This window comes from Dipodomys merriami, unplaced genomic scaffold, assembly GCF_024711535.1.
Source record: "Dipodomys merriami isolate MVZ:Mamm:240054 unplaced genomic scaffold, mDipMer1.0.p SCAF_133, whole genome shotgun sequence".
Classification (NCBI taxonomy): Eukaryota; Metazoa; Chordata; class Mammalia; order Rodentia; family Heteromyidae; genus Dipodomys; species Dipodomys merriami.
The window spans coordinates 2,110,749-2,137,954 of NW_027202638.1; the positions used below are offsets into that span (position 1 = coordinate 2,110,749).

Sequence of the window (27,206 nt, forward strand, 5' to 3'; positions counted from 1 at the left end):
TGAACTCAAGAGACTCAGATTTGCTAGACAGGCACTCTACTACTAAGCTATGTCTTTAGCTAGCGATTTTGAGGTAAGAGTCCTGCTGGGCATATGCCTGGACTGTGATTCTATTTCATGTTTCCTGCTGTAGCTGAGATGACCAGAGTGCTCTACCACATCCAACTTCTTCCACTGAGATGCAATCCCATGACTGCTTCTGCCTAAGTCAGCCTTGAACCTCAATCCTCTTGATATTAGCCTCCCTAGTAGCTAGCATTATCAGTATGAGTCACTGCATCAAGCTAAGTTGGGTTTTTTGTTGTTGTTGTTGGCTGTGGGGCCTGAACTCTGGGCCTGGGCGCTGTCCCTCAGCTCTTCAGCTCAAGGCTAGCACTCTATCACTTGAGCCCCAGCTTTTTCTGCTTATGTAGTGCTGAAGAATTGAACCCAGGGCCTCATGCATGCAAGTCAAGCACTCTACCACTAAGCTACCTTCCCAGCCCCAAACTAAGTTTCTTTTGTTTGGGGGGTATTTATCAAAGTTATATACCGTTGATAGAACTCCATTGTACTTCATATACCCACAAAGTATTTAAATGGCAGGTCTGTGAGGCTACTCCATAGCACAGACTAACATCTCATACATTCCAATACTCAAAAGGGGTTCGTCCGATAAAACTGCCAACTCATTTTACCATTTTCCCTTAAGAAGTTACAGAAGGACTTAAAAAAAATTTTTTTAAGCTGTGAGAAGCCTAAAAAATATTTATCATTGTTTGAGGTTATATTATAAATTTTCTCACTTCATACTACAATAATTCCCCCAATGGTTTCAGTAAAATAGAATTAAGAATTTTTAAGCCATTAGCAGCTAAGTAGTAAAATTAGATATAAAATCTGGGTTAGGCGGGAGCCAGTGGGTCACACCTGTAATCCTAGCTACTCAGGAGGCTGAGATCTAAGGGTCGTGGTTCAAAGCTAGCCCAGGCAGGAAAGTTTGAAAGACTCTTATTTCCAATTAACCACCAGAAAACCAGAAGTGGCACTGTGGTTTAAGTGGTAGAGCGTTCACCTTGAGCTGAAGAGCTCAGGGACAGTGCCCAGGCCCAGAGTTCAAGCTCTGTGACTGACAAAAAATAAAATCTGGGTTACTACCTATAAATACCTACCTCTAGAAAGATGTACTACACCAGAAAATAACTCCTATAAATTGTATAGCAAACAGCAAAATTCTGGGGTTTTTAGAGGATGGTGGGAAGAGAGCTTGCTTTGCTAGTTTAGCTGTTCTACCACCTGAATCACTTCTCTAGCCTGGCTTTTTGCTGGTTATTTTGGAAATGGGAGTTTTAAAAACTTTTCTGGCTTCCTGCAGATCTCAGCATCCTGACAGTAATGACTATAAGGCTCAACTATCAGCACCAAGCTAAACTCTGGATTTCTTTAAAAAATGATTTCATAGAATTTCATTTTGAAAGGTCTAAGACAAAAATATCCTCTATAGTACCTGAGTACATAGCTCATGGGAATAACAGAAAGAACAAATGAAAGTGGGGCTGTGTAAGAGCTTTGAGATTAAAATATCCCAGTTGGTATTTTTGTAAAAGTTCCCAACAGACTAAAGTTACATCCATGGCTATCTGCTGGACAGAAATTGTTCAAATGTTAATGATCTTGCCATTTTCTGTTGTGTATTGAGGACTGACCCCATGGCACAGTTCTGGCTAAACATGCACTTTTCCAGAGCCAGATCCCAGCTCAGTCTTACCATTTTTTATAGTAAGTACTTTTGTGTGTGTGTGGGTGTGTGTATGCATATGCATGCCCAAGCACTGGGAGCTTGAAGCCTTGAGTTCTTGTGGTCTACCAATTGAGCCATACTTTCACTTTGGACTTTTGGCTTGATAACTGGAGAAGTCTTGAGGATTTATCTGCACAGCTGGCTTTGAACCAAGACACTCATATCACTGCTTCTGGAGTGGCTAGGATTTTAGGTGTGAGCCATTGGTGTACAGCTTTCTTTTTTGTTTTAATAAGAATAATCTCCAAACTTGTATCTTGAAATTTATATTCTGAAATATTCATGGATTTTCATGTAGCCAATCTCCACAACAGAAAATTATTATAAGGCTGTGGTAGCTAAGAGGTATCCTTCTGTTTTACTAAAAATAAAGCAATATAATCTGGCAAATGGCCAGTTGCAATATTGGACTTTATATAGTTGAAGTGACTTAAAAACCCAATACAAGAGGAGGTGAAATAATTTTATTTCACAGTTGTCTTTAAAATCCCAAAGACACTATTTTCTTCATATAAAAACATTGGTATAGATATCCATATTTTCTAGAAAATGATAACGTAGTCCCTCAGGAAAAAAAAAATGCACCCAATTATATGGTTTCAGGGAAGTTGCTTGGGAAAAACTCCCTCTGGACTGATTCCTAAAACATGCCATTCCACCACTATGCATTTGTTGGTTCAAAGTACAGATTACTGTCATTAGTATGCACTTCTGCACTCTCATACATCTGATAACACACTTTTATCACTTAATGTTCCATTGGTTCATCAGCCTTTTCTGCAGGTTCATCAGCAGGTTGTGTAGGCTTAAAAGGAAAAAAAACAAGCAAAGATTGTAAAATCAACACTTCATCAATATGTACTCCTAACCATAAATATTATGGTTAGGATAAATATATACGTAAATATATTACATTATAAAAAAATTAGAACACAAGTTAGAAGGTATTTTTGATAACCAGTTTTCATGTATTGTCCTGTTAAAATTTCTGAAGTTTTGTAAGTTATACATAATCTCAGTTCTGAAAGTCATTCAATAGTAGTTCTATATATCACACTTTGTCTTGCTCAAGAGTTAAAAGCCTTTTAAAAAATATTTTATTATTATTACTAAGTAGTTGTACAAAGGGATTAAAATTCTGTAAGTCAGTTTATGAGTACAATGTTGCTTCTTCTTCTTTTTTTTTGGTCAGTTGTAGGGCTTGAACTCAGGGCCTGGGTACTGTCCCTGAGCCTCTTTGTGCTTAAGGTTAGTGCTCTACCACCTGAGCCACAGCACCATTTTTTTTGAGTGGCTAACTAGAGATACTCATGGACTTTCCTGCTCAGGCTAGCTTTGAACCAGGATCCTCTCAGATCTCAGCCTTCTGCGTAGCTAGGATTACAAGCATGAGCCACTGGCACCTGGTTATAGTTCATTTTTTATATAACATACACTGGCTATAAAGATTGCATTTTCTTGTCTTCCTCCCTCCTTTCATGGGCCTTCCTTTTCCCCCTCCCCGACAAAACATGTTTCCATTTCCTGGTATTCTTTTGATAAACAATATGTAAGTTGGATTCCTCCCTTAGTGTTCCATCCTTTCATCAGTTTGTGTATAAATGCATAGAGCCCTGCACGTTATAATGCATATTTGTATTTTAGATTTAGCTTTCCATATGAGAGAAAATATGCGCCCTTCATCTCTCTGAGTCTGATACTTAAAATACAACTAGCACTTTTTAAACATCCTTTACCAACAAACATAGCAAAAACACAAATCAGCTACATATTCCAAAGCATTCTTTCCAGCAGGCTAATTCTTACCAACAACTGCAATAATGAAAATCTTAGCTCTCCAAATAATATTAACAATATCTTTGTCAAGTTAAAAAAATCACTCATGAAGCCAGGTGCTGGTGGCTCACACCTGTAATTCACTCAGGAAGCTAAGATCTGAGGATCAGGGTTCAAAAGCCAGCCTGGGCAGGAAAGTCAGTGAGACTTCTATCTCCAACCCACAAATAAGCTGGAAGTGAAACTGTAATTCAATTGGTAGAGCACTAGCCTTAATCAAAAAAGACCAGGGACTGCATCCAGGCCCTCTGTTTAAATCCCAGGACGGAACCCAAAAAAGAACAAAACCAAACACAAACAACAAAAAACCCTCATGAGGTTGGGAGAGATAGGGGAGAATCATGAAAGGGGTGATACTGATCAAGATGTAGTGCACTATCATGTTGAATTGAAACCCTCTATACAATAACCCTTTGTACTTAAGGACAAACCCCCCTCCAAAAACAAAACAAAACAAAACAAAAACTAACCCTCATTGCTATAAAAGAATTTCTGTATTAGACACTTCTGGTGGTAGTGAAGTTTAAATAAGGGCCTTGTGTATGCTCTACCACTTGAGCCAAGCTTCCAGCCCTGGTTTTTGCTGTAATTTGGAGATAAAGATGCTAGTGAACTTTTTTTGCTCTGGCTAGCCTTGAACTGTGATTCTTAGATCTCAGCCTCCTAAGTAGTAAGACTTAAAGGAATGAGTCACCCAGTATAAGGCTACCACTTTTTATTTTTAATTCCATAACTATTAAATAAGCTTTCATTGATAGAAAATACGAGCCTGTTATAGAGGACCAGCTGTAATCCCAGCACTTGGGATGCTGAGGCAATAGGATCATGCGTCTGACATTAATCTGGAATATGGTAAGACCTTGGACTCCTCCTACCTCCAAAACATAGGCTACAGGTGTAGCTCAAATGGTAGAATGCACCTAGTAAATACAAAGCCCTAGTTCAAACCATAATTCTCCCCCAAATAAAAGGATTTAAAAAAAAAGCAATAGCCTCAGAACCCAGAAAAGATTACCTAACACTTTAATTTTTCACCAACAGTTCTTGATGCTCTTGTTATTATTTATGAAGACCCAATTTACTGTTCAAGGATGGCCCCAATATGCACTTCTTTCAATGTCTACTCATAAACAATCTGGTTAGCCCTGTGACTTACTTTTACCAACAAAATGTGCAGAAGTGATGCTGTTGGTCTGGCAGTAAGGCCCAAGTGGTATAATATGTGGCTACCAAGTATGAAAAACTGGCTTTAATGTCCAGGACTCAGGAAAAGAAAACAAAAAGTAACATTTGACCAGTCTCATTTAAGAATGCCACTCTAGGGGCTGGGAAGGTGGCTCAGTGGTAGAGCGCTTGCCTTGCATGCATGAGGCCCTGGGTTCGATTCCTCAGCACTACATAAGCACAAAGAAAAAAACTGGAAGTGGCGCTGTGGCTCAAGTGGTAGAGCACTAGCCTTGAGCTGAAGAGCTGAGGAACAGTGCCCAGGCCCAGAGTTCAGGCCCCACGACCAGACCCCCCCCCCAAAAAAAAAGAATGGCACTCTCAATTTCTACTTTTTTTTTTCTCACAGCTTTCACTTTTAAGCTTTTGCAAATTCTTAGCTTTTTCCACCTTGTTTGAGAGGTTCCTGTGACTACACGGACAGAGGCCCAGTTACTCTAGCAGAGGACCCAGCCTTCTGGCTACTCCTCTAGAACCTCCTCTAGAATAGTAAAGACATGAGTGGCTGCATTGAATTTCCTGCCCTATCCCAAAATTTGAATACATTTTTGAGATCTCAAGTGAGAATAGCAAAAGAACCACCTAGCTGTGCCTCAGCCACAGAATTTTGAGAAATTTTTGTTTTAATCCCCTAAGTTTTATTTTATTTTATTTTATTTATTTTTTTTTTTTAGGTCCGGTCGTGGGACCTGAACTCTGGGCCTGGGCGCTGTCCCTCAGCTCTTCAGCCAAGGGCTAGCGCTCTACCTCTTGAGCCACAGCGCCACTTCCGGCTTTTTTTCTTTTTGCTTATGTGGTGCTGAGGAATCGAACCCAGGGCCTCAGGCATGCAAGGCAAGCGCTCTACCACTGAGCCACCTTCCCAGCCCCTCCCCTAAGTTTTAGTGGTAGCTCAATGTGTGACAATAAACTCACAATTCTCCACTGACCCTCCAATATTTTAGTTTTCTCAGTTCTTAATTTTCTTATTCCCATTTGAACTATAAGTCTATCTCAGTAAAGGACAAAATTGGTAGGTTCAGACAGTTGTGATGAGAATAACACCTAGAAAAACCCCTTTTGTATTAAGAATAATTACCTGTGCCTTTCTTTGAGGTCTTTCTTCAAGACCTTCCAGGAATGGGGACACATCATCGTCATCATAGATTGTAAACTCCAAGTCTTTACCAACAATTCCAATGGAAACATTCTGAGGGGAAATGACAAAGTAAACAAAATAAGTCACAAAAATAAACATGCTACAATGGGTCAAAATAGAAAATTTTCAGATAGCTCTTGAACTCAAGACTTTAAATACTGTCTATAAAATGGTACAAGCTATAAAGTTTCATATAGGTACTATTTATCCAATGATCATAAAAATGGCTTTATAATTTTGATTAGGCATTAGTGGCTTTTTTTCTGGATCATATAATACCAGTTCCTATATCATTCAGTCTTTTTTTCCCCCGTGCTTGGGATTGAACCCACAATCTCAAGCACACTCTCTAAGTATTCCACTGATAAAACTATACCCCTTTATTCCATTCTTCCTTTCTTCTTGACAACAATTTGCAACATTCTCCACTCTCCACAAAATCAACAACAACAACAAAAAAAAACTGTTCCTATTTCACTAAGAAAATAGAAGCATTTGGAACAGACAGCATTTCTCACAGCTCCTAAGTTTTACTTTACTTAGGTCTCTAGATTCTCTCCCTTCCTGTTACCATCAATATTAACTTCAATTTCCTTGGAAAAGCTAAAAACTCCATTTGTATACTGTCAAAGGACATTGTTCTAGCCATTTTTACCTAAGTTCGTCACTTCACACTGATTTCTTTCATTGACATGCAGTAAATATGATGTAATTTTCCCCATCTTAAAAAAAATCCCAACCAATGAAAAATCCTTACTACAACCTCTTCAGTCACCAGTTCATTTCTCTGGATCCTCAATAGAAAAATCTTCTCCAGAGAGCTATCTCCAATTCTCTTTCCAAGGATTTCTCTTTATCCAAGTTTTCCTCCTTCTCTAACCATCTCTGAGTTTCCGAGATCTCCCAATCTCTAAAGGCTAAAATGTCTTCAGTTCAGTCCTCAAACTGCTTGCCTATTTTGATTCCTTTAAGAACCGCATCTAGTCTACTCTTTAAATGTCATTTCTATGTAAAGATTTCAAAAATTTGAACTCTAGGCTAAATCACTCTCCATAGAAGTCTAGGAAGTACTGATAATAACTGCTTGTCTATATTGCTAGACAAAGAAACAGCACTTGAAATTTTACATGCCCTAAACTGACTACCTAATCTGCTGTACTCCTAATATAAAACTGGTTCCTCCTTCTACGCTCTTATGAATCACAGCTAATCAAAAATCTTTCCCTCCAAGTAAAAACCTTGGAAGCAATACCTTCCCCAGATTTGTTTGCAAACTTGTGTGCTCTAATTTCAGAACTTACCTTTATCACTCTGCTGCAGGCACCATCACCTCTCACATGAATCACTGTCTTAGTTTTAAAACTGTATTTGCCCAAGCCCCCACTACACAAAAGTCTCTTGTCAAAACGCCCAAGTGTCTTAAAAGCAAAATCAAATTAGGGTACTCTTAACTCTAAGAATAAAATACAACATACCCACAATAAGAGATATGCAATATGACCTCCATTTTATTTCTCGTTTTTTTTCCTTCTCTTGATCACCCACCTCACTACTTAACCTCCTTACTTATTAGAAAACTCTTTATTTCAGGACCTCTGCACCTGCACTCCTAAGAATAATCTGGCTTTAGACATCTGTATGACTCACTTACCTCCTTTAGATCTCTTCTTTAAATGTCACTTTCTTGGTGAGGTCACCCATGACCACTCTATTTTAAATGACATCTTATAACACTTACTCAATTAGTCATTCTTTCACCTGTTGAACTGTTTCATTTTTTTCTATAGCATTTATAATCTATAGTTTATATGTGCATTTTTTCCTATCCCTGCCCTTTTAGATGAATCTATGGTCAATAAGGCTTTTTGTTATGTTTCCATATTTTCAATGCCTATAAAGTGTCTATAAATGATAGGTGCTCTGTACATGTATTTATTAACAATATTAGTACAAAGATTTATCTACCTGGGAATACAAATGGGACTTTTCGGCCCAGGCTGACTTCAAACCGCAATTCTCAGATCTCAGCCTCCTGAGTAGCTAGGATTACAGGCGTGAGCCACCAGTGCCCAGCTTCTACTTTTCTTTAACAGAGAACTGTTCCCTAAAGTTTCTGTTCTGTCTATAATCTACCAGGAAGAAATGTAAGAAAGGCAGAAAAGCAGATGTGTGGATGCATAAAGTAGAATGAAATTTACTGTTTTTTTTCTTTGCTTTATACCAAAAAGAACTGTTTTAAAAAATGACTATTCAAATTTGTATCACTTAGTAAAGAACCTGAAAGGAACATAGGAACCCAAACATTTTCCAAATTAAAAAACATAAGTAAAGATGGGCATGGTGGCTCATGGCTGAATTCCCAGCACTTGGGAGGCTAAAGCAGGAGGATCTAGAGTTTGAGACCAAATTGTGTTACATAGAGTTCTATGCCAGTGAAACCTTATCATGAACAAATAAATATCCAAGCACCATTCCTCCCTCCCCCAAGAAGTATACACTCTACAACTTGTAATATTCAACAGAAGATTAAACTGGTATGTTAATATCTACAATTGGAAAACATGACATATACCTTTGTAGTTAGGTCCTGCTCTGCAGGAAGTGTCTCCCTTAATGCACGTAGACCATGTTTAACCAATTCATTTAAATTACCTATAAAAATACATGAGTAATTACTTCTTAATTTCATCATCACATTCAGCCTCTTTTATTTATTATTTATCTTTTATTATTTTATTGAAATAGAGCTTTTAGTTTCACACTAAACTTACCAGAATAAAAATGGCTAAAAATTAATGCTAATGGTACAATCTTCTAGTAACAACTAATAACATTCATAACTTATTTTAATGAGTGCACAGGATCAGACCTATAAAGATCCTAGCCAAATTACCATTATTTAAAATGTTCAATTTTAATCCAGTACTTCTAAGCTCATTTGGTCCTACAACTCCATTTTCTCAAAGTTACCTATTTTCATCCTACAACAAAATTTGCTTCAAATAATGTTAATAAGATAATTAGCCAGGGGGCCTGGGAAGGTGGCTCAGTGATAGAGCGCTTGCCTTGCATGCATGAGGCCCTGGGTTCAATTCCTCAGCACCACATAAGCAAAAAAAAAAAAAGAAAAAAGCTGGAAGTGGCGCTGTGGCTCAAGTGGTAGAGTGCTAGCCTTGAGCTGAAGAGCTGAGGGACAGCGCCCAGGCCCAGAGTTCAGGCCACACAACCGGACCAAAAAAAAAAAAAGATAATTAGCCAGGCACTGGTGACTCAGGCCTGTAATCCTAGCTACTCAGCAGGCTGAGATCTGAGGATCACAGTTGAAAGCCAGCTCCGAGGAAAGTCCATGAGATTCTTATCTCCAATGAACTACTCAGAAAAAGCCAGAAGCGGCACTAGCCTTGAAGCTTAGGGACAGCATCCAGGCCCAGCAAAAATGAATAAATAAAGGTAATGATTCTCCACTATATTCATTGATCCTTAGGTGTTTCCTTCACACTACTATATTACAAGAAAACTTATAAACAGTCACAGGTGTCAAGGTCTCACATTTACAATACTAGCTACTCAGGAGGCTGAGATAGTGTCAAGGTCCAAAGACTGCCCTGGGAAGAAAAGCCTGCAAGATTCTATCCCAATTCATCAGCAAAATGTTGTACTGAAGGCATGGTTCAAGTTGTAACGTGCCAGTGGTGAGCAAGTAAAATGGAAGCACAAGGCCCTAAGTTCAAGCCATGGTACGGCTTCCTTTAGCTTATGTACAAAGTCTTTTACTCATCTATATATAGACTATTTAATGCAGAATGTTTATGTGGCCACAGAAAGTAAAAGTCATAAACATAGCATGTAGTACAGTGGGTCTCAACTCTAGCTGAGGCATACTGAATCAACAATTTTCAAGCTATCTGTCTTTGGGAGAGTAAGTTAGGGGGGGACACAGAAATGTAGGGACAAATGGTGAACAAATGCAGCAGTGATATCCACTAGAAATTGCTGAAATGAACTACACAATGGATGAAGAAGGGAGGTAAAAACTGGGAAAGAGAGAGGGAAGGGATTACACTGTCCAAAAAGAACTGTACTCCTTACCTGACTTATGAAACTGTAATCCCTCTGTACATTACCTTTATAATAATTTTTTTAAAAAAACAATGCTTAAGGTTGAGGATACATCTGAAAAAATTCTATTGGTAAACAGAAGAAGTAAAAACTAGTAATTGTGAAATTAACAATAAATACTTTAAGGGCTTCATTTAATGGAAATCCTCTAAGAGTAGTATTTTTCTTAGGACAATACATTATTCACTATACAAAGACTGGAGGAGGCAAAACAAAATGGAAGTTATTACTTACACTCTATAAACTCAGACATATGTCTCTCCAAGTAAGTACGAGCTGATTGAGAACGAGCTCCAATGGACATAGCTCTGCAGTCAAAATAGTTAGCAGATGGACAGGTTTGGAAAATGTGAGGGCCCATATCCTACAAATAGAAAAAAAACAAAACAAAACAACTCTTGACTTTATGTATTTTCTGTGTAGTTGTTTTTGCTTATTTATTTATTGCAAGTCTTGGGGCTTGAATTAAGGGCCTGGGTGCTGTCCCTGAGCCTCTTTGTACACAAGGCTAGCACTCTACCACTTGAGCCAAAGTGCCACTTCTGGTTTCTGAGTATTAATTGTAGATAAAGAGTCTCATGGGGACTCTTCTGCCCAGGCTGGCTTTGAACTTTGATCCTCAGAAATCAACCTCATGAGTGGCTATAGCTAGGATTACAGATGTGAGCCACTGGTGCCTGGCTGTTTTTATTTTTTCTTATTTTTGTCGGTCATGGAACTTGAACTCTGGGCCTGGGCGCTGTCCCTCAGCTCTTCAGCTCAAGGCTAGCACCCTACCACTTGAGTCACAGCTCCCACTTCTGGCCTTTTCTGTTTATTGATGCTGAGGAATCGAACCCAGGGCCTCATGCATGTGAGGCAAGCACTCTACCACTGAGCCATCTTCCCAGCCCTGTTGTTTTTTTTTTTAAGACAGCATCTTACAACGTACTCAGGCCAGACTCTAGTTTGCAATCCTTCTGCCTCAGTACTGGGATTACAAGCATGCATTATCATGCTCAGCACTATAGTTCTTAAAATAGTGAGAATGCTATATAAACTTACATCATAGCCAGCAATGAGCAGCCCAACACCATATGGTCTTCTGCCATACCGCTGAGTTGGTATCTGGGTCTCTTAAACTAGTTAAAGAACTTGTTCTAAACAAAGAATAAAGTACTATCTTTATTTTAAAATTAAACAAAACCAAGACTGTTAGCATCTTCCTAAATTACTGTGTAGTCCACAAGAAATAAAATAGAACAGTATTTTTTGACCTCATATTATAAAATGCGTAACATTCCACCCCAAGAATACATGTTAGCAAAATGATTTTTTTTTCCCATGTAGAACCTCATTTGTTTTGGCTTCAGAGGTTCAAAGCACTGGGGGACACCTAGAGCAATAAGAAAATTTAAATTTCTGTGAAAATGGTGTTTGGACAGTTAAATTCCAACTGCTTAAAAAGGCTAATGAAAAACTTCCAATTAAAGCTTTTACAATCTTATCTATGGTATTATTACTTCCTAATAAACTAACACAAGGATTAAGTACCAAAGACTTTTGGAGTTTACATTCGTATATGTTAACATAAAAAGGATACTGCTTCCAATTAGAGAAACAAGACGAGACACAGGAAGGGGTCTGTCAAATACAAATCTGGAATCCAAACATTCCTGGCGCATAAAATTACTAAAAGAGAAACAAGAAAATTAGTAATCTCATATCACAGAGAGCTAATTTAATAAAGCAGTTTGATTCACTTTTCTTTTTTCTAAACATTTTCATGGGTTACACCCATATGAACAAACCAGAAAGACAAGACAAGGTCATAAGGATGTATTTTTACATTAAGCAGGGAGGATATGAAGTTTTTCTTTTTGGTGGTACTGGGTGTTTGAATTCAGAGCTTCCCACTGTGAGAAACATAGGTGACATATAGGTATCTCTACTGCTTGAGTCACATCTCCAGTCCTTTTTTTAACTTAGGTTATTTTTGATAGGGTCTTGCTTTTTCCTGAGACTGGCCAGGACACTGTGCATTCTTGCCAAGCACCCTCCCACTAACATACAAATTTAGCACCTGATGAACAAATGCTGACTAAAGGAACTAAGCTATTTCTTCAGTATTTTTAATTTGCCAAAGCAGTCTAAACCTGACCATTTTGGCAGTCTCTAACCACATGAAGCAACTGAGACCTTCAAAAGTAACTGTGATATACTGTGATATACTGTTAAGTATAAAGCACACAACAAATTTCAAAGTCTTAACACCAAAATATATACAGAATCTCACTAATAAAGTTTTTATGTTTAACTATATGATGGCATGATATTTTAGATCTAGTAGAATAAATAAAATGTGACAATATAACATATTTCACATTTATAGCAGACAGAAATCTATGAAGCCATAGCTATCTTGTTGACTTAAGAGATTAAGGTATAACTTAAGAGCTACTTAAAAATCTTAAACAACGGTATTACCCTCTGAACCTACCATTTATGTTTCTTCCTTAATCAAATAATTAAAGAAATTAGCTTTGACCACTTTCTGTTCACATCAACATGCATACATGTGTGTTTTCATGCTCTTTCTAAAGACACTTTGTTAAGTGTTCTACCTGTAAGTCTTCGTTCTTATATAAAAGAATAGACTGGAAAAGTGTCTATTTACCCAATCTCAGACACTAAGGGATGGGGTGAGAATTCAGCCTATAATAACAAATCCACATCTCTTCAGTTACATATTGCTTATTAACCAAAAATAATCTTAACATCCTTATGCTAACAAAAATTTCCCTTTTACTCTCCACTTCTGTCTAGATAGACTAGACCTTAAGTTCCTTGAGGACAAAATCTATGTCTTAGTCATTTTTCTACATCTCATAATTACCTACTATTGAGCTTTGCCAAAAATAATTGTTTTCGTTTTGTTTTTTTGTGCCAGTCCTTGGGCTTGAACTCAGGGGTTAGGCACTGTCCCTGAGTTTTTTGCTCAAGGCTAATAATGCTCTACCACTTGAGCCACAGCTGCACTTCCAGCTCTTTGGTGGTTAACTGGAGATAAGAGTTGCAATGACTTTCCTGCCTGTCCTGGCTCTAAACAGCAATTCTCAGATCTCAGCCTCCTGAGGAGCCATCAGTGTCCAGAAAAAAAGTTAAATAATTTCTGATTCAAGGGTCTGGTTCATTCTTAAGTATCAAACAAAAAATGTCAAGCCGTTTTTAGACATATATACAATGTACTAACAACCACACTATTCCGTGACGTCTCTAAAGTGGCAAAAATAATGTGTAATTTTAGTTACTAGTGTAAAAAATACATAGAAATATTTAGTAGCTAATCCAAACCTTATTGAGATAGTTACAGCCTTAATTATAATTTATAAATATTCTAGTGGACAACTTCCTAAAATATCTGAGCTAGACTTTTTCTAGAAAAGTAATCAGTTATGATAGAGATATTTGTTTTGTTTTTCATGATAATACTTACCACAACAGTCTAGCATCTGCAGTAAGTCCCGCAATTGAAATACCAATATGGTTGTCAACATGGAGAATTTTTTTCTGGTGAGCTGCAAGTTCTGATTGTGCCCTCTAAACAGAGAGATTATAGGATAGTAAGAAAAATGTACATATTTTTTGTTTATACAGTGAAAATTTCACTTGGTAGTTCTGTTCTCCAAAGGAGTAATATATATTTATTTCTTTACTTACTTTTAATGCAACCAACACTGCATGAGTTTTTGATTTCAGACCAACTGTGGCTGAACCTTGTTTAACAGCTTCCATTGCATATTCAATTTGATGAATCCTTCCCTAAAAAGATAATACAGTTTAAATTTAGGAGACTTTTATAAATTAGAAATGGTTCCAAACCTTAAGTGAGGATAGTTAAGGATCAAATGACTTAATTAAAGCCCTACCTCCTGAGCAGCTTAGGATTACAAGCAGGAGCCAGTGTCACCCGGCTTTTTTTTTTTTTTTGAGACAGGGTCTTAGTAAGTTGCTCAGACTGGCCTCAAACTCAGCAATCCTCTAGCCTCAGTGTCCAGAGCAGCTGGAATTAAGGCCTTCGATCCTCATTTACAATCTCTAAATCTATTGCAAGTAAGAAAAAAACACTTTACAGACATAGGATATAGGGGCCTGGTCATGGCACACCTGTAATCCCAGCACTTGGGAGGCTGAGGCAGAAAGACCTTGAGTTCTGAGCTATGTTTCAAAATCATGTGGAAAGAGAGAGACTGAAAGGAAGGGGGGGGGGAGAGAGGGAGAAAGAGAAAGAGAAAGGGAGGGTACAATAAATAAAAATGGAATGAAATTTATCTTACTTACCTGAGGGCTCCAAACAGTGACATCATTATCATACTGGTTGCGAAACTGAAAGAAAAAAGATCTCTTAATTTAAGAACCAATCCCAATTTACAGCATTAACAAATGTTTCACATGTTTCAACTCAACGTTAAAGCAGTTCCATTAATGCAACTCTGCTGAAACATCACCAGCATACCTACGAGCTGGTGGAAGGGGCAGCAGCATTTTAGGTATCCAATCTTATCTTTCTGCTCCGTCACTCTCTATAGCACTCAACTTGGGCAGTCAACCGGTAAAGTTCGCAGGCACCGACTTTTCTACCTATCTTGGCTTATATGTTGTTCTCTAACAAATCCCCCTGAGACTTTTACTTTAAATTATTCCACAAACCTGTCTCCTGAAGTCTTCTCCATCTTTTTCTCTAAAATGTACTCCAACACTTCCACAGTTCCTTATCTACATATCTACATATTACCATTAGGGATAAGCCTGACTTAGATTTGAAACTAACTTGTGCCAATCAGTATTCATACTGAGTGAATAAACGCAAAGATGTCCTCGGGAAGTTAAGAGATAAATAAAAATAGCTATAGGGACAGAAGTATTAGTGCCCTAATAACGTTATCAAGTTGGGAAGAAAGTCATGGGGTGAGAACTGCAGTGGCAGACCCAAGGGAAGCGAGGGCCGGACACTGCACCTCTGAGCACCGTCCATCACCAAACGACAGAACAAAGTGCTTAGAAGGGGCCTTTTCGTGCCAAGCGCTGGGGGGGACGGAGAAGTTAAAAGGACCCACAAAGTAAATGGTCGCGGGTTCCAGGAACCGAGGGGTCCGGTGCACGGTGAGGCCTTTCCTTCCGCTCAGAGCCCACTCACAGGACGAGGGTTCAGCTACGGACTACCGCGAATCCCCGCCAGTGGAGGAACTCTGCTCAGCGACCGCCAGGCGAGTGGTTGGAGGCCCCGCGGAGGCCGCACAAGAGCGTGCAGCAGGCCTCAGCCACTGCCGGCCGCGCCGTGACGGGCCGGGCCTGGCCCGGAGGTGCTGAATCACAGCCCGAGGCTTCCCGAGTCTGCAAGGCTCCCCCGGCCCTCGCCCGCCCCGGGTCTCGTGAGCAAGGTGACAAGAGAGGCCAAACACCGACCCGCGGTCAGCGGACCTTTGCCTTAAACCTCCTAAGGACCGAGATTCAACGCACCATAGCTCCGGCGCCGACCTGGATGCGAGAGCCTCTAGCAAAGCTGCGAGTGGAAGAGCGCGGCTGAACCGAAGAGCTCGGCGATCGACAGGGAAAGGCTGCGTGGCTTAGACGACAGCGGCCGACGCAGGGAAGGGCTGTCTATTCCAGAGCTATCGATGGGCTCCTACTGTTTTCCCCGCCCTCAAAACACCCCCAAGGCCTCAGGGGTGGAGGTGGAGCTAGGGAAAATAGCTGAAGTGGGCGCGGTCTCTGGAAATCCAAGAGCCGTGATTGGCTGGGAACCTTGGACCACAATTGCCGGCCCGCGGTGGTCTCGCGAGTCGTGAGACCTCAGTTTTAGACTTGGTGTGTGGTGGCATCCGATCCCGCCAGTTCCCCATTCTTGTAGCTAAGGACTGTGCCAACAGTTGGGGGTGACCTGAGCCTGCGGCTGGACCTCTCCACGGGCACAGTCTTGGGAAGTTGTATAGTTGAGAAGAACTAGGCTGCAGAAAAGGCCACACAGTAGTGGTATAGTTGACGCTTGAGCGTGCCCACCTTGCCCTTCCTTGAGTAGGTTGTGTACAAGCTTTCTTAGTCTGGAATCCTTTCTTATTATTCCCTGGAGAGCTCATGTAGTCCAATGCTCAGTTATCACTGAACGCTCATTTTTTATCAGTTGCTTCCGCCAGACTTTGAATTTCATTTTCTTGTGAATTTCTGTCTTTTTAGGGCATCTGTTGTTAAATCCTCAAGTGATATAAGTTAACACAGCTCTGCGAACAGCTGCCAATCTAATCTACCCCCTGCTACTTCCCCTGGTAAAGGAGAAAGGAGGAGTACCTAGCAAACATAGCAGTAATTGTTAAACATCATTAGTAAGCAATATCAGGACTTTTTGTTGTTGCGGTTTTTTTTCAGAATTGTTAACAGTAAATTTTCTGAACAAAAAACAAGTTGATTGTTTCCCCCTCTCCCCCATAGACATATAAATCTCACTGTGATATTCTCTTAATTGACTATAACTGGTACAGTGAATAAATGACACGTGAAGAGTACCAGGTACAAATAACTTGATTATTTTCTTTCCCTCCATATGTTAACATACACCCAGTGAATTTAATTTCTCTGCTTGCTCCTTGAATGTAATATACTACAAATGTAATGACACTTCTAGTTAGTCAAGTTGAAGGAGGCTCCTCACACATCCATCCCAGGGGACCACGCAGAGGCAGGCAGGCACAGGAGAAAGATTATTAAGGCTTATTAGAGGAGCCAGTTTCCCCCAAGAGGGAGCACATGGCACCTGTCCCTACCCAGGTAGCAGGAGGGTCTGAGGGATAGGAAGTGAGGTAGATGGGAGTTCAGGTGGGTCTGGGCGGAGAGAGGTAGGGGCCAGCTGTATGGAGGGAACTCCAGGAATGGGAGGGGTGCCCAGGTCTGGGTGGAGCTGCGGACCAAAGGTGAGCATAATAGTAACACAAGTAAAAATGACAATCAGTCTATAAAATTAAATCTCTCAATTAGTGATCTCAAGTCATTAATTAATACTTTCAGTAAACTAATAAAAAAAATAAGGGAGAAGCCTTGTAACTGCACTGGTGACTCATGTTTGTAATTCCAGCTGCTTGGGAGGCTGACAGTGGAAGGATCGGTGTTGAAGCCCAGCAGAGACTGAAAAGTTCATGAGACCCCCCCTCCTTTAATTTTATTTTTTTCCAAATTTTTTTTTTTTTTTTTTTTTTTTTTTTTAGTATTTTGTTTTTATTAGCTATAGGATATTCTTTTTTTTTTTTTTTTTTTTTTTTTTTTTGGGTCCGGTTGTGGGGCCTGAACTCTGGGCCTGGGTGCTGTCCCTCAGCTCTTCAGCTCAAGGCTAGCGCTCTACCACTTGAGCCACAGCGCCACTTCCGGCTTTTTTCTTTTTGCTTATATGGTGCTGAAGAATCGAACCCAGGGCCTCAGGCTTGCAAGGCAAGCGCTCTACCACTGAGCCACCTTCCCAGCCCCTCCAAATTTTTTATTGTGGTTAAGTGGTTACATAATTTCACAAATTTCACAGTATTGTGGGATAGTGATGCTTAAAGTTACAAACTCATTCTAACTTTCATGCAGCAAAATGTCTATCATGGTCCATAACATTTATGAGTTCTATGAGCTTTGCAATATAGTTATTTCTTCCAGATTGGGTGATATGTACATTTCTTTTGTTTTGCATAGCATCAGCTGTTCCCTCTTTCCCACTTGTTCCCTCCCTCCCATCGCTGCCATTGAGTTGCTTAGTTCATTTTGGTCAATGTCCAGTCCAGCTGATGGGTCCCCCCTCCTGTCATTTTAAAGCCAGCCCAGAAAGAAAAGTCCAAGAGACTCTGGAGGAAAGCTGGACTTGGGAGTGACCTGTCATCCTAGCAAGAATGAGAAGTCTAAAATAGGTAGACTGGTGTTGTGTACCCAGGGAGAAAGATATCTTATCTCAAAAATAACTAATTATATTAAGAAAAGTAACCCTGACCCAAAGAAACATTGATTGCATGTTTTCCCTCATTTGTTGTAACTAGGAACTGCCTAATGTAAGTAAAATACTGGATGGTAAAAGACAAAAAAAAATACACTTGGACATGATAAATTATATAGTAGTCTACACATTCATACAGTGAGATCAAAGGAGGATATTCTCAGGAGAGGACCACAAAGGCTCAATAGCTATGTGCATATGATCATATAAAATTATGCTTATGGAAATGAACTTAAGAAATGAAAACAAGTGCTTTTTTGTTATTTGAGCTTTTGTTTCATCGTTACCTTTTGTTTTCTGTACCTTTTGTCTTGTATGTAAGTTTTTCTGTTTGGGGGATGCTAAGGGGAGCACAGAAATGGTGGGACAAAGGGTGAACAAATGCAGCAGTGATACTCACTAGACACTATGTTGAAAATGAACTATACAGCTTGTGGGGAGGATCAGGAGGGAAAAGCTGGGGAAAAAAGGAGGGAAGAGGGCACACATTCAAAGAGAAATGTACTCATTACTTGACTTATGTAACTGTAACCCCTCTGTACATCACCTATACAACAACAATATGGGGGGAAAAAGGGAAAAATAAAAATAAAATAGTAAAATATATATTAAAAAAACTGGCCCAAGAAGGGCTCAAGTGGGAAGCTCTGAATTAATTCAAACCCCAGTGCTCCCACCCCCAACCAAAATAAGGGTAGGGAATGAGGTAAGGGGGAAATAAGAATTAAAAAGAAAATTTATGGCCTTGCGCCAGTGGCTTACTCCTGTAATACTAGCTCTTACCTCCAATTAACCACCAGAAACCCAGAAGTGGCACTGTGGTTCAAGTGGTAGAGCACTTGCCTGCCTTCCTTCCCTTTTCTTTCTTTCTTTCTTTCTTTCTTTCTTTCTTTCTTTCTTTCTTTCTTTCTTTCTTTCTTTCTTTTGTTTTGTCAGTCGTGGGTCTTGAACTCTGGGCCTGGGTGCTGTCCCTCAGCTCTTCAGTTCAAGGCTAGCACTCTACCACTTGAGCCACAGCACCATTTCTGATTTTCTGGTGGTTAATTGGAGATAAAAGTCTTATGGATTTTCTGTCCCTGGCTAGTTTTGAACTGTGGTCCTAGATCTCAGCCTCCTGAGTAGCTAGGATTACAGGTGTGAGCCACCAGCACCCAGCTTCCATGAGACTCCTATCTCCAATAAACCACAGAAAACTGGAAGTGGCACTGTGGCTCAAGTGGTAGAGTGCTCGCCTGCAGCTGAAGAGCTGAGGGACAGTGCCCAGGCTCAGAGTTCAAGCCCCACAACCGACAAAAAAAATTATGAATTGGTAATAGTCTGAAACAAAATGGTTCAGAATACAATATGCTCAGGCTTTGCTTGTATAGAAAAGTGGCATAAACAACCTGAGCTGGGATGTAGGGCAGTGGCAAAGTGCTTGCCTAGCAAGTGCAATGTCCTGGGTTCAATCCCCAGTGCCAAAAAAGGAAAGACCAAAAAAAAAAAAAAAAACAGTTAAAAAAAAGCAACCTGATTGGGCTGCAGTTGGCATCTGGTTTATATGATGATGGCTTGGCAGGTCTGACTGACTGCAGGTTGTTAGACTATGATACTCCCAGTTACAGTAGCTGTTTTCATATCAAGCAGCATTACAGTTCACTATATATTAAGAAACACAAAGGCTAAAGTTAAAATTAGTACAAAAGTAGCTTTAGGTCAGTATTACATCACAACATTTTTGCTTGTAGTGTGTGTGTGTGTGTGTGTGTGTGTGTGTGTATGTGTGTGTGTCTGTGTCTGTGTGTGTGTAAGTTTTTTTGAGAAAGAAACTTGCTATATAACCTGCCGCCACCTCCCAAGTGCTGAGATTGCAATTATGTGTTGCTGTACCAGCGTGTCACACACTTTTGGCTGTCTATAAGACATTTTGTCAAATGTCTATTTCATAGTTTATTTGGCCATTTTTTTTTTTTTTTTTTTTTGTCGGTTGTGGGGCTTGAACTCTGGTCCTGGGCGCTGTCCCTCAGCTCTTCAGCTCAAGGCGAGCTCTCTACCACTTGAGCTACAGCGCCACTTCCGGTTTTCTGGTGGTTTATTGGAGATAGGAGTCTCACAGTCTCTCCTGCCCGGGCTGGCTTTGAACCGAGAACCTCAGATCTCAGCCTCCTTAGTAGCTAGAATTACAGGCATGAGCCACCAGCACCCGGCTATTTGGCCAATTTTTGAAAGCTTACTCTAAACTAGCATTACTTACACTTACTCCAACCATTTTCCTCCTTTCTCTTTTACTGATTAATTAGAAGTGAGGGTTTTCTTTTGGTAAGAGCTAACACTTGGAATAAAGCAAACAGGAATTAATAGACATTCTTGAGAAGAAGAAGAATTCAAAGCTGTATCCAAATTGTATAATACAATTTCCTTTTCTTAATGTGTGACCCAAAGAGATGTCTGTGAAAATCCATTGGCACATGTGAGTGGTTTAGAAAAGAATTTCCAGACATGAAACAATTCTTTCAGCATGTCATGTAGACAGTTAAGAACAATAAATGTTACATGGCTATGGGAAATTTTTAGTTTGGTTCTTAAAGACGTTTTTAAATTGTAAAAAAATCCGGAATTAATTAACAAGTCTCTAAATTGGAGAAGTAGTGTTGTACTGACCTATTCTAGAATACCCTTACTGGTCAATTTTGCAACTACTTGTTAAAAATCAAAGTAATCTGAACCAAATCTTCAAATCATGTTTAGAGGAGCTCAGGATACCAAATGTCTCATTTTCTGGTCTATAAGTAGGACTTTTAGATACTCTGAAGGGTGTACTTACCATTTTCACTTCCCATGGACACTAATATGTATTTAAAATGAATTGACAAAAAGGATAAGTTTTGTAGTCAGACATTTCTCATTCTTTCAACTATGTATTTGCCAGCATTATTACTAAAATACTAACAATACTTAAGTAAACAACATAGAAAAAATTCCTTGAAGGAAGATGAAATCATAGAGGCCTTATTTATTTATTTAGTAGGGCCTTTAAGGCATGATAAAGATGTTAACTCTGAGTGAGATCAAGTTTCTAGAGGATTTCAAACAGGAATGGCATGCGTGACATCTGAGAAAGATCATCCTGACTCTTGCATTGAGAACAGAAAATAAGGAATCAAGCATGCTAACAACATCAAGGTTCTTACAGTAATCCAAGAGAAAGATGACAGTATTTTGGACCAGAGTTGTGGCAGTGACTTTGTAGGAAGTGGTTGGATTCTGGATATGTTTTGAAGGCAGAGCCAACAATACTTTCCTAATGAATTGGGTATGGTGTGTAAGAGAAGGAGAATTCAAAAATGATTTTAGTGTTTTTGGCCTGAACAAATGGAAGAACAGAATTACAGCGAACTAAGATTAAGGAGAAAGAGGAAGAACAGATTTTGGAGAAAAGACATTGAACATTCTTTTATATTTTGAATTTAGGATGTCAATTAGATATTCTGGAAGTAGTTTATTTATTTTGTTTAGTTTCCAAGTTTCATGAAGCAAAATAACAAATGATTTCTCTTAAACTTAAACACTCAGAGTGGCTAACTACTTCAAAAATAAAAACATGGCTAGTGGAATATGAAATAAGGACGTCTTTTTTTCATTGTTTATTTGTTTTGTCTGGAAATTATTATTCTGTGTGTGTGTGTGTGTGTGTGTGTGTGTGTGTGTGTGTGTGTGTGTGTGTGTCTATCTGTCTGTTTGTGTGCTGGTATACCCCAGGGTTTCTACTCAGGGCTAGATGCTGTCCCATTTGCTTTTTTGCTCAAGGGATAGTATTCTACCATTTGGACCACGGCTCTACTTCCAGCATTTTGGTGGTTTAATTGGGGTAAGAATCTCATGGACTTTCCTGCCCAGCCTAGTTTTGAACTGTGATCCTCAGATCTCAGCCTCCTGAGTAGCTAAGATTACAGGTGTGAACAAGTGCTTGTTTTGAAAATCATTTTATGCCTTGTAAAATGTCTCATTTTCACAATAAACATACTCTTATTGTCCTAGCACAATAAAATATATTTTGCTTTCATTTTAACAGAAATCTAAGATTATTTGGGAAAATGCTTTCTGTATTAAGAACAACTATTTCTCCCTCTAATAGGCCACAACTAGGAATTTTTACTGTCAGGAATGACTCCAGAATTTATTTTCCTTTGGCAAAGATGGCAATTGAATAGACATTTTTGTTATTATTTTTTTTATTTAAAAAGAGATAGCTGAGTAAGAACAGCAGCACGCACGTGGTATTCAGGTAAGGGGCTGGTTTATTCATCGTTCTGGCTGGCATCAGGCCATCTTGGTCCTCCACGCAGTGGGGAAAGGCCTGGGAAAGAGAGAGCTGGGAAAGAGAGAGAAAAGGACTAGAAAAGAGAGAAAAGAGCTAGAAAAGAGAGCGTCTGGGAAAGGTGGGAAAGAGAGAGCTAGGAAAGAGAAGAGAAGGAAAGAGCTGAGAAAGAGCTAGAAAAGAGCAGAGAGTGAATAGACATTTTTGGATAAAAAGAATATTCTTAAAAGTAATCCAAACTGTAATCCCCCTGTACAGCATCTTTACAATAAAATAACTTTTTTAAAGTAAGCCAAACATTTTCATTTCTTTTATTTCTCTTTCTTTTCCCAAGACAAGAAAAAAAATCAATCCCTGATCCTTCAATAGGCTAATAATTCTTGAGATAGGTTTTTTTTAGGTTTTCAGTCCCAAGCTAACTATGCAATTCCCTTCTCTACTGCTAGGTGGCAATTAATGCCTTGGAGTGAAAAAAGTCTTTTTTCCCCCATATACACAGCACAGAGAAAGAAACATGCATTTTCTCGTCCTTAAGGTAAACTTTTCTTAAGGATAATATCCCCCACCCTTGTGCTTTGTTTTGTCCAACTGAATTTACATTCAGCTTTTCCTTTAATTGTTTAAGAATTATGCATACAAATTAAACATAGACTGCTATGGCTAAGCAAGAATAGAGCCTTTGAAAGTGAGTGGTTTCTAAACGGAGTGTATGTTCATGAATCATATAGAGTAGGAAGTTGCCACAATTTCCTCAGGAATTTTTTTTTTCAATTTTACTAGAGAAAATTTCCTACAAAAGGAATAACATCTGTCTATGTTAACATTATGCCCAATGCAATTAATTATAAATGTGACAAGATTAAATGTAAGAAATGGAGAAAGAATAATTTTTTTATGCTGGTCCTGAGGTTTGAACTCAAGGCCTGGATGCTGTCCCTGAGCTTCTTTTACTAATGGCTAACACTCTACCACTTTCGACTTTTTTTTTTTTTTTTATGTCCGGTGTGGGGCCTGAACTCTGGGTCTGGGCACTATCCCTCAGCTCTTCAGCTCAAGGGTAGGGCTCTACCACTTGAGCCACAGCGCTACTTCTGGCTTTTTCTGCTTATGTGGTGCTGAGGAATCGAACCCAGGGCCTCATGCATGCAAGGCAAGCACTTTACCACTGAGCCACCTTCCCAGCCTCTCACTTTTGACTTTTTGATGGTTCATTGGAGGTAAAAGTTTCATGGACTTTCCTACCTGGACTGGCTTTGAAATGCAATCCTCAGATCTGAGTAGCTAGGATTATAGGCATGAGCCACTAGCACCTAACTAAAAAGAATTTTTAAAACAATTCCAGTATGAAAACATTGCTTGTTCAAGTGTCCTTAGGAAAAACAATAAAATAATTTTTTATGAGTGACAAAAAAGTACAATATAAAAAAACTATTTTTTTCAGATAACCAATTCAGATTCCCATTTTTAAGTCTAGCAAATCTGGCTTACATCTGTGTCTAAGATTGTTGTTCTTGTTTTGCTGGGGCTAAAACATGAGTCTTTGTGCATGCTAGGTAAACATTCTACCTCTAAGTTATACTCTTAATTCCATTTTTTCTGAGTATATTTGATTTGTGTATACACTGTTCCCTATGACTTTCTTTATCAAACATAAATATGTATGCATACATATATGTGTGTGTATATATATATAGTATTTGCTTTATATAAAATTCAAAACATCAAATCCCTGTTCAAAGAAAAATCTGTTTGAGTCTTAAACCACTCTCTTTCCAGGCTGGACTCAATGAGGCCTAACACCAAAGAGAAAAGCTGCTGCTGGCATTCTAGGCTTTTCTTGCATCCAGATGGCCTGTCTGTAGCCAAGCCAGAACCAAACCCTTCCTGCTGCCTGCTCAGCTGGCTTGGATGACAGCCCCAGGCTACACCAGCTTCCATACCCCTTTAACTCTTGAAAGCCCAAGATTTTTAATAAGAGGTGGTACTTCCAATGTGAATTGGAAGGGTGAATCAAGTTTTAGGCTTGAAGAGGCGCTTATAAAATCTTTACCTAGTCATCTCCCCTTACCCATCACAGGCTTCTTCTCTCAGCAGCTCTGCCAGCCAATTGGCATGAGAGAAGCACCGTTTTGAAGGAGTATGTGGGCAGGCTGCAGGTGAGAACAGGGCTGCCAAGGCTGGCCATGCGGTTTGTCCTGTGCCTACACCAATGCCTGACTTGGGCCTTTCCAGAGCATTTGTATACACAGAGTAGTTCTGCTGTTTGGGGTGTGGGTAGTTTTTACAAACCAAACAACAACAACAACAACCTTATTTAAAAAAATAAGCTTGTTGACAAGAATAAGGCCTAGCATTCAAGAATGTATAATGGCAGATATAAAATGGCCATACATGGATTTAAGTGGGAACCTCTCTGAAGCAGTTGTGCCAGGAAAACAAATCTGCCTACATCTGAAAAGTGCCCTGGGACATTTTACTAATAGCAGCCATTGTTTTTACTTTGACTTGTCAAAGTTTTGTTTGTATGTGGAAATTTCACTGAAAGGTAGTTTGTAAGAGCAAACTCCACACTTGAGGCAGAATTTCCCTATGGTTTTGCTTTCCTCCACCTAGAAAAATTTGCAAGGGTGTTTCTCAGATGGCTAGAATAGATATTTCAAGACAAAAGCCTTACTCCATGTCATGTTTTGTCTTATTTTTCTGTGCTTGCTGTTATTTTAAAATTATTCTTGAGTGTTGCCAAGTGATACCACTTGCCACAGAGATAGAGACCTGAAAACATAAAAACCAACATAAACTCCTAGTTTATAGATCAAACTTAACTAAAGGGAACAAAGGCCTTCAAAAGGCTAACTTGTAGACTGTTTTCATAGGAAGAGAGATAGAAGGGAAGGGAAGGAGAAAAAGAGGAAGGGAGGGAGAAATGGGAAGAGAGGAGAGGGGATAACAGAGGAGGGGAGAAAAAAAGAAAAGGAAAGAAGAAATACCAAAGAAAACCAGAGTTGTAAAGAACAGAACTTCAAAACAGGACTAAATGGGAGGAAGAATTAAAGGACAGCAGAAACATATAGTCCAGAGATAAAAGGAAATTACATAAAAGAGAGGATAAAACAGATTCTGTTTACTGATTTCAGTGCTTAGCCTGGAGTGATGGGTGGCTACATTAAGCTGCTGAACCGCTGTCAACAGCCAACATAAAAGGCTTCCATTTGTGGCTTTAGCACTGAAATGCTTCCCTTGACCCTCTCTACCAGCCCAGCTCAGATCAGATCTTCACTCCCTTGTTTTCAGCTTCCCTACAAGCTTCTTGGCCTCTGCCCCTCCCACAAATGCACAAAGTTGCCTTCTGTGCCCTGACCTTGTCTCCTTGCAAGTAAGATGATGAAAATTTGGACTGTGCATCCGGTTATGTTGCTCTCAGGCCATCCTGGCTAACATTCCTCCCAGTTGGACCCAATCCTCAGGATTCTTTCCTCTGAAAAACACAGTGAACTAGACAGGCATTTAGGAAAGATTATGTTCTCAGGAGAGAGTCAGTGTCACTGTGGTTCCATGCACACTTCCAGAAAATAAACCCAGTTCACCCAAATGTGTAAAGAGCAAAAAAAGTTTGTCATTTCTAAATATCAATGTCTCTCCATTAAGTTTTACACATACTTTCTAATACCTGACACCTGGTAAGTTTGCAATTGTTCTTTTAAAATTTATTTGTTATTATCTTTAAGTAGTGGTACAAAGAAGTTACCATTCAACAAATCTGTTTATGAATACAATACATCTTGATCATTGTCACCCCTTTCAGCATTCTTCACATCATTAGGTTTTTACAGAGCAGTAAATCACTACTCCCACCAGAAGGGAAATGGGAAAAAATTATGAAAATAAAAAGAGAACATGTGGAGTTGGACATAAACTTTTTCTCTTAGAAAATCTGACTGTTTTAGATTAAGTCAGCTAATGTTGGTTCACAGTTTGTGTTCTAAAAGCACACCTTATTTTTGTGAAAAGAATTTTACTTTTCTTTCATGAGGATCATGTGCAAAAACTTAGGAGTCACTTTTCTATGTTGAAATAAAAAAGAAAACGTTTGTTTGCATAAGATATGTTATGAGTTAATATGCAACAATAGTTTTCCTCTTTAATTAAAATGTTGTGTTTTCTTCTACGTTTCCAATCACTGTGAGAAGATTCTATCTATCTATCTATCTATCTATCTATCTATCTATCTATCTATCTATCTATCTATCTATCAACATCCTTGCAGCAGGGTGCTGGTGGCTGTAATCCTAGTTACTCAGAAGGCTGAGATCTAAGGATCGTGGTGCAAAGCCAGCCCGGGCAGGAAAGTCCATGAGACTCTGCCTTCCAATTAACCACTCAAAAATCAGAAATGGCGCTGTGGCTCAAAGTGGTAGAGCATTAGCCTGAGTAAAATAGCTCAGGGACAAGGCCCAGGCCCTGAGTTCAAGCTCCACAACTCTCTCTCTCTCTCTCTCTCTCTCTCTCTCTCTCTCTCTCTCTCTCTCTCTCTCTCTTTCTCTCTCTCTCTCTCTCGCTCACTCACTCGCTCTCTCGCTCTCGCTCTCTCTCTTACACACACACACACACACACACACACACACACACACAGAGTCATCCTTGCATAAAATCATAAAACCCTTTGACCAGATTTCACAACTCTTATGCTAATAAGATGTCTTTATTTAGTTTCAGTCTTTCCAAATAGGCTTGTAAGTTTTCTGATCAGCACGTATTAGTTTGATCCTTTGTCCTCTGTCCCTTGACTGCTTGGTGAAAACTGGTTCAGTCTGTTTAC

At 39.3% G+C, this 27,206-nt stretch overlaps 1 protein-coding gene across 1 annotated transcript; it reads right to left on the minus strand.

The window, feature by feature from the left end:
- Positions 1 to 2,229: 2,229 nt before the first annotated feature.
- On the minus strand, positions 2,230 to 15,699 carry LOC138825057 (proteasome subunit alpha type-1). Its single transcript, XM_070019442.1, has 10 exons — positions 15,597 to 15,699; positions 14,418 to 14,462; positions 13,797 to 13,898; positions 13,573 to 13,676; positions 11,680 to 11,768; positions 11,142 to 11,212; positions 10,332 to 10,461; positions 8,551 to 8,630; positions 5,919 to 6,029; positions 2,230 to 2,585 (listed from the first exon to the last, which is right to left on the minus strand). The coding sequence occupies exons 1-10, from the start codon at positions 15,597 to 15,599 to the stop codon at positions 2,529 to 2,531; spliced, it is 792 nt and encodes a 263-aa protein (XP_069875543.1). The 5' UTR covers positions 15,600 to 15,699; the 3' UTR covers positions 2,230 to 2,528.
- Between the last annotated feature and the right edge of the window lie 11,507 nt (positions 15,700 to 27,206).

What these genes read in the sequence shown, in the direction of transcription:
- LOC138825057 (XM_070019442.1), bottom strand. An exon ending in TGTTTCTCTAATTGGAAGCA is followed by an intron (nt 11,213 to 11,679) that starts GTATCCTTTTTA and finishes AACTAGTTTAAG; the next exon opens with AGACCCAGATACCAACTCAG. An exon ending in AGCAGGACCTAACTACAAAG is followed by an intron (nt 6,030 to 8,550) that starts GTATATGTCATG and finishes ATTTCCCCTCAG; the next exon opens with AATGTTTCCATTGGAATTGT.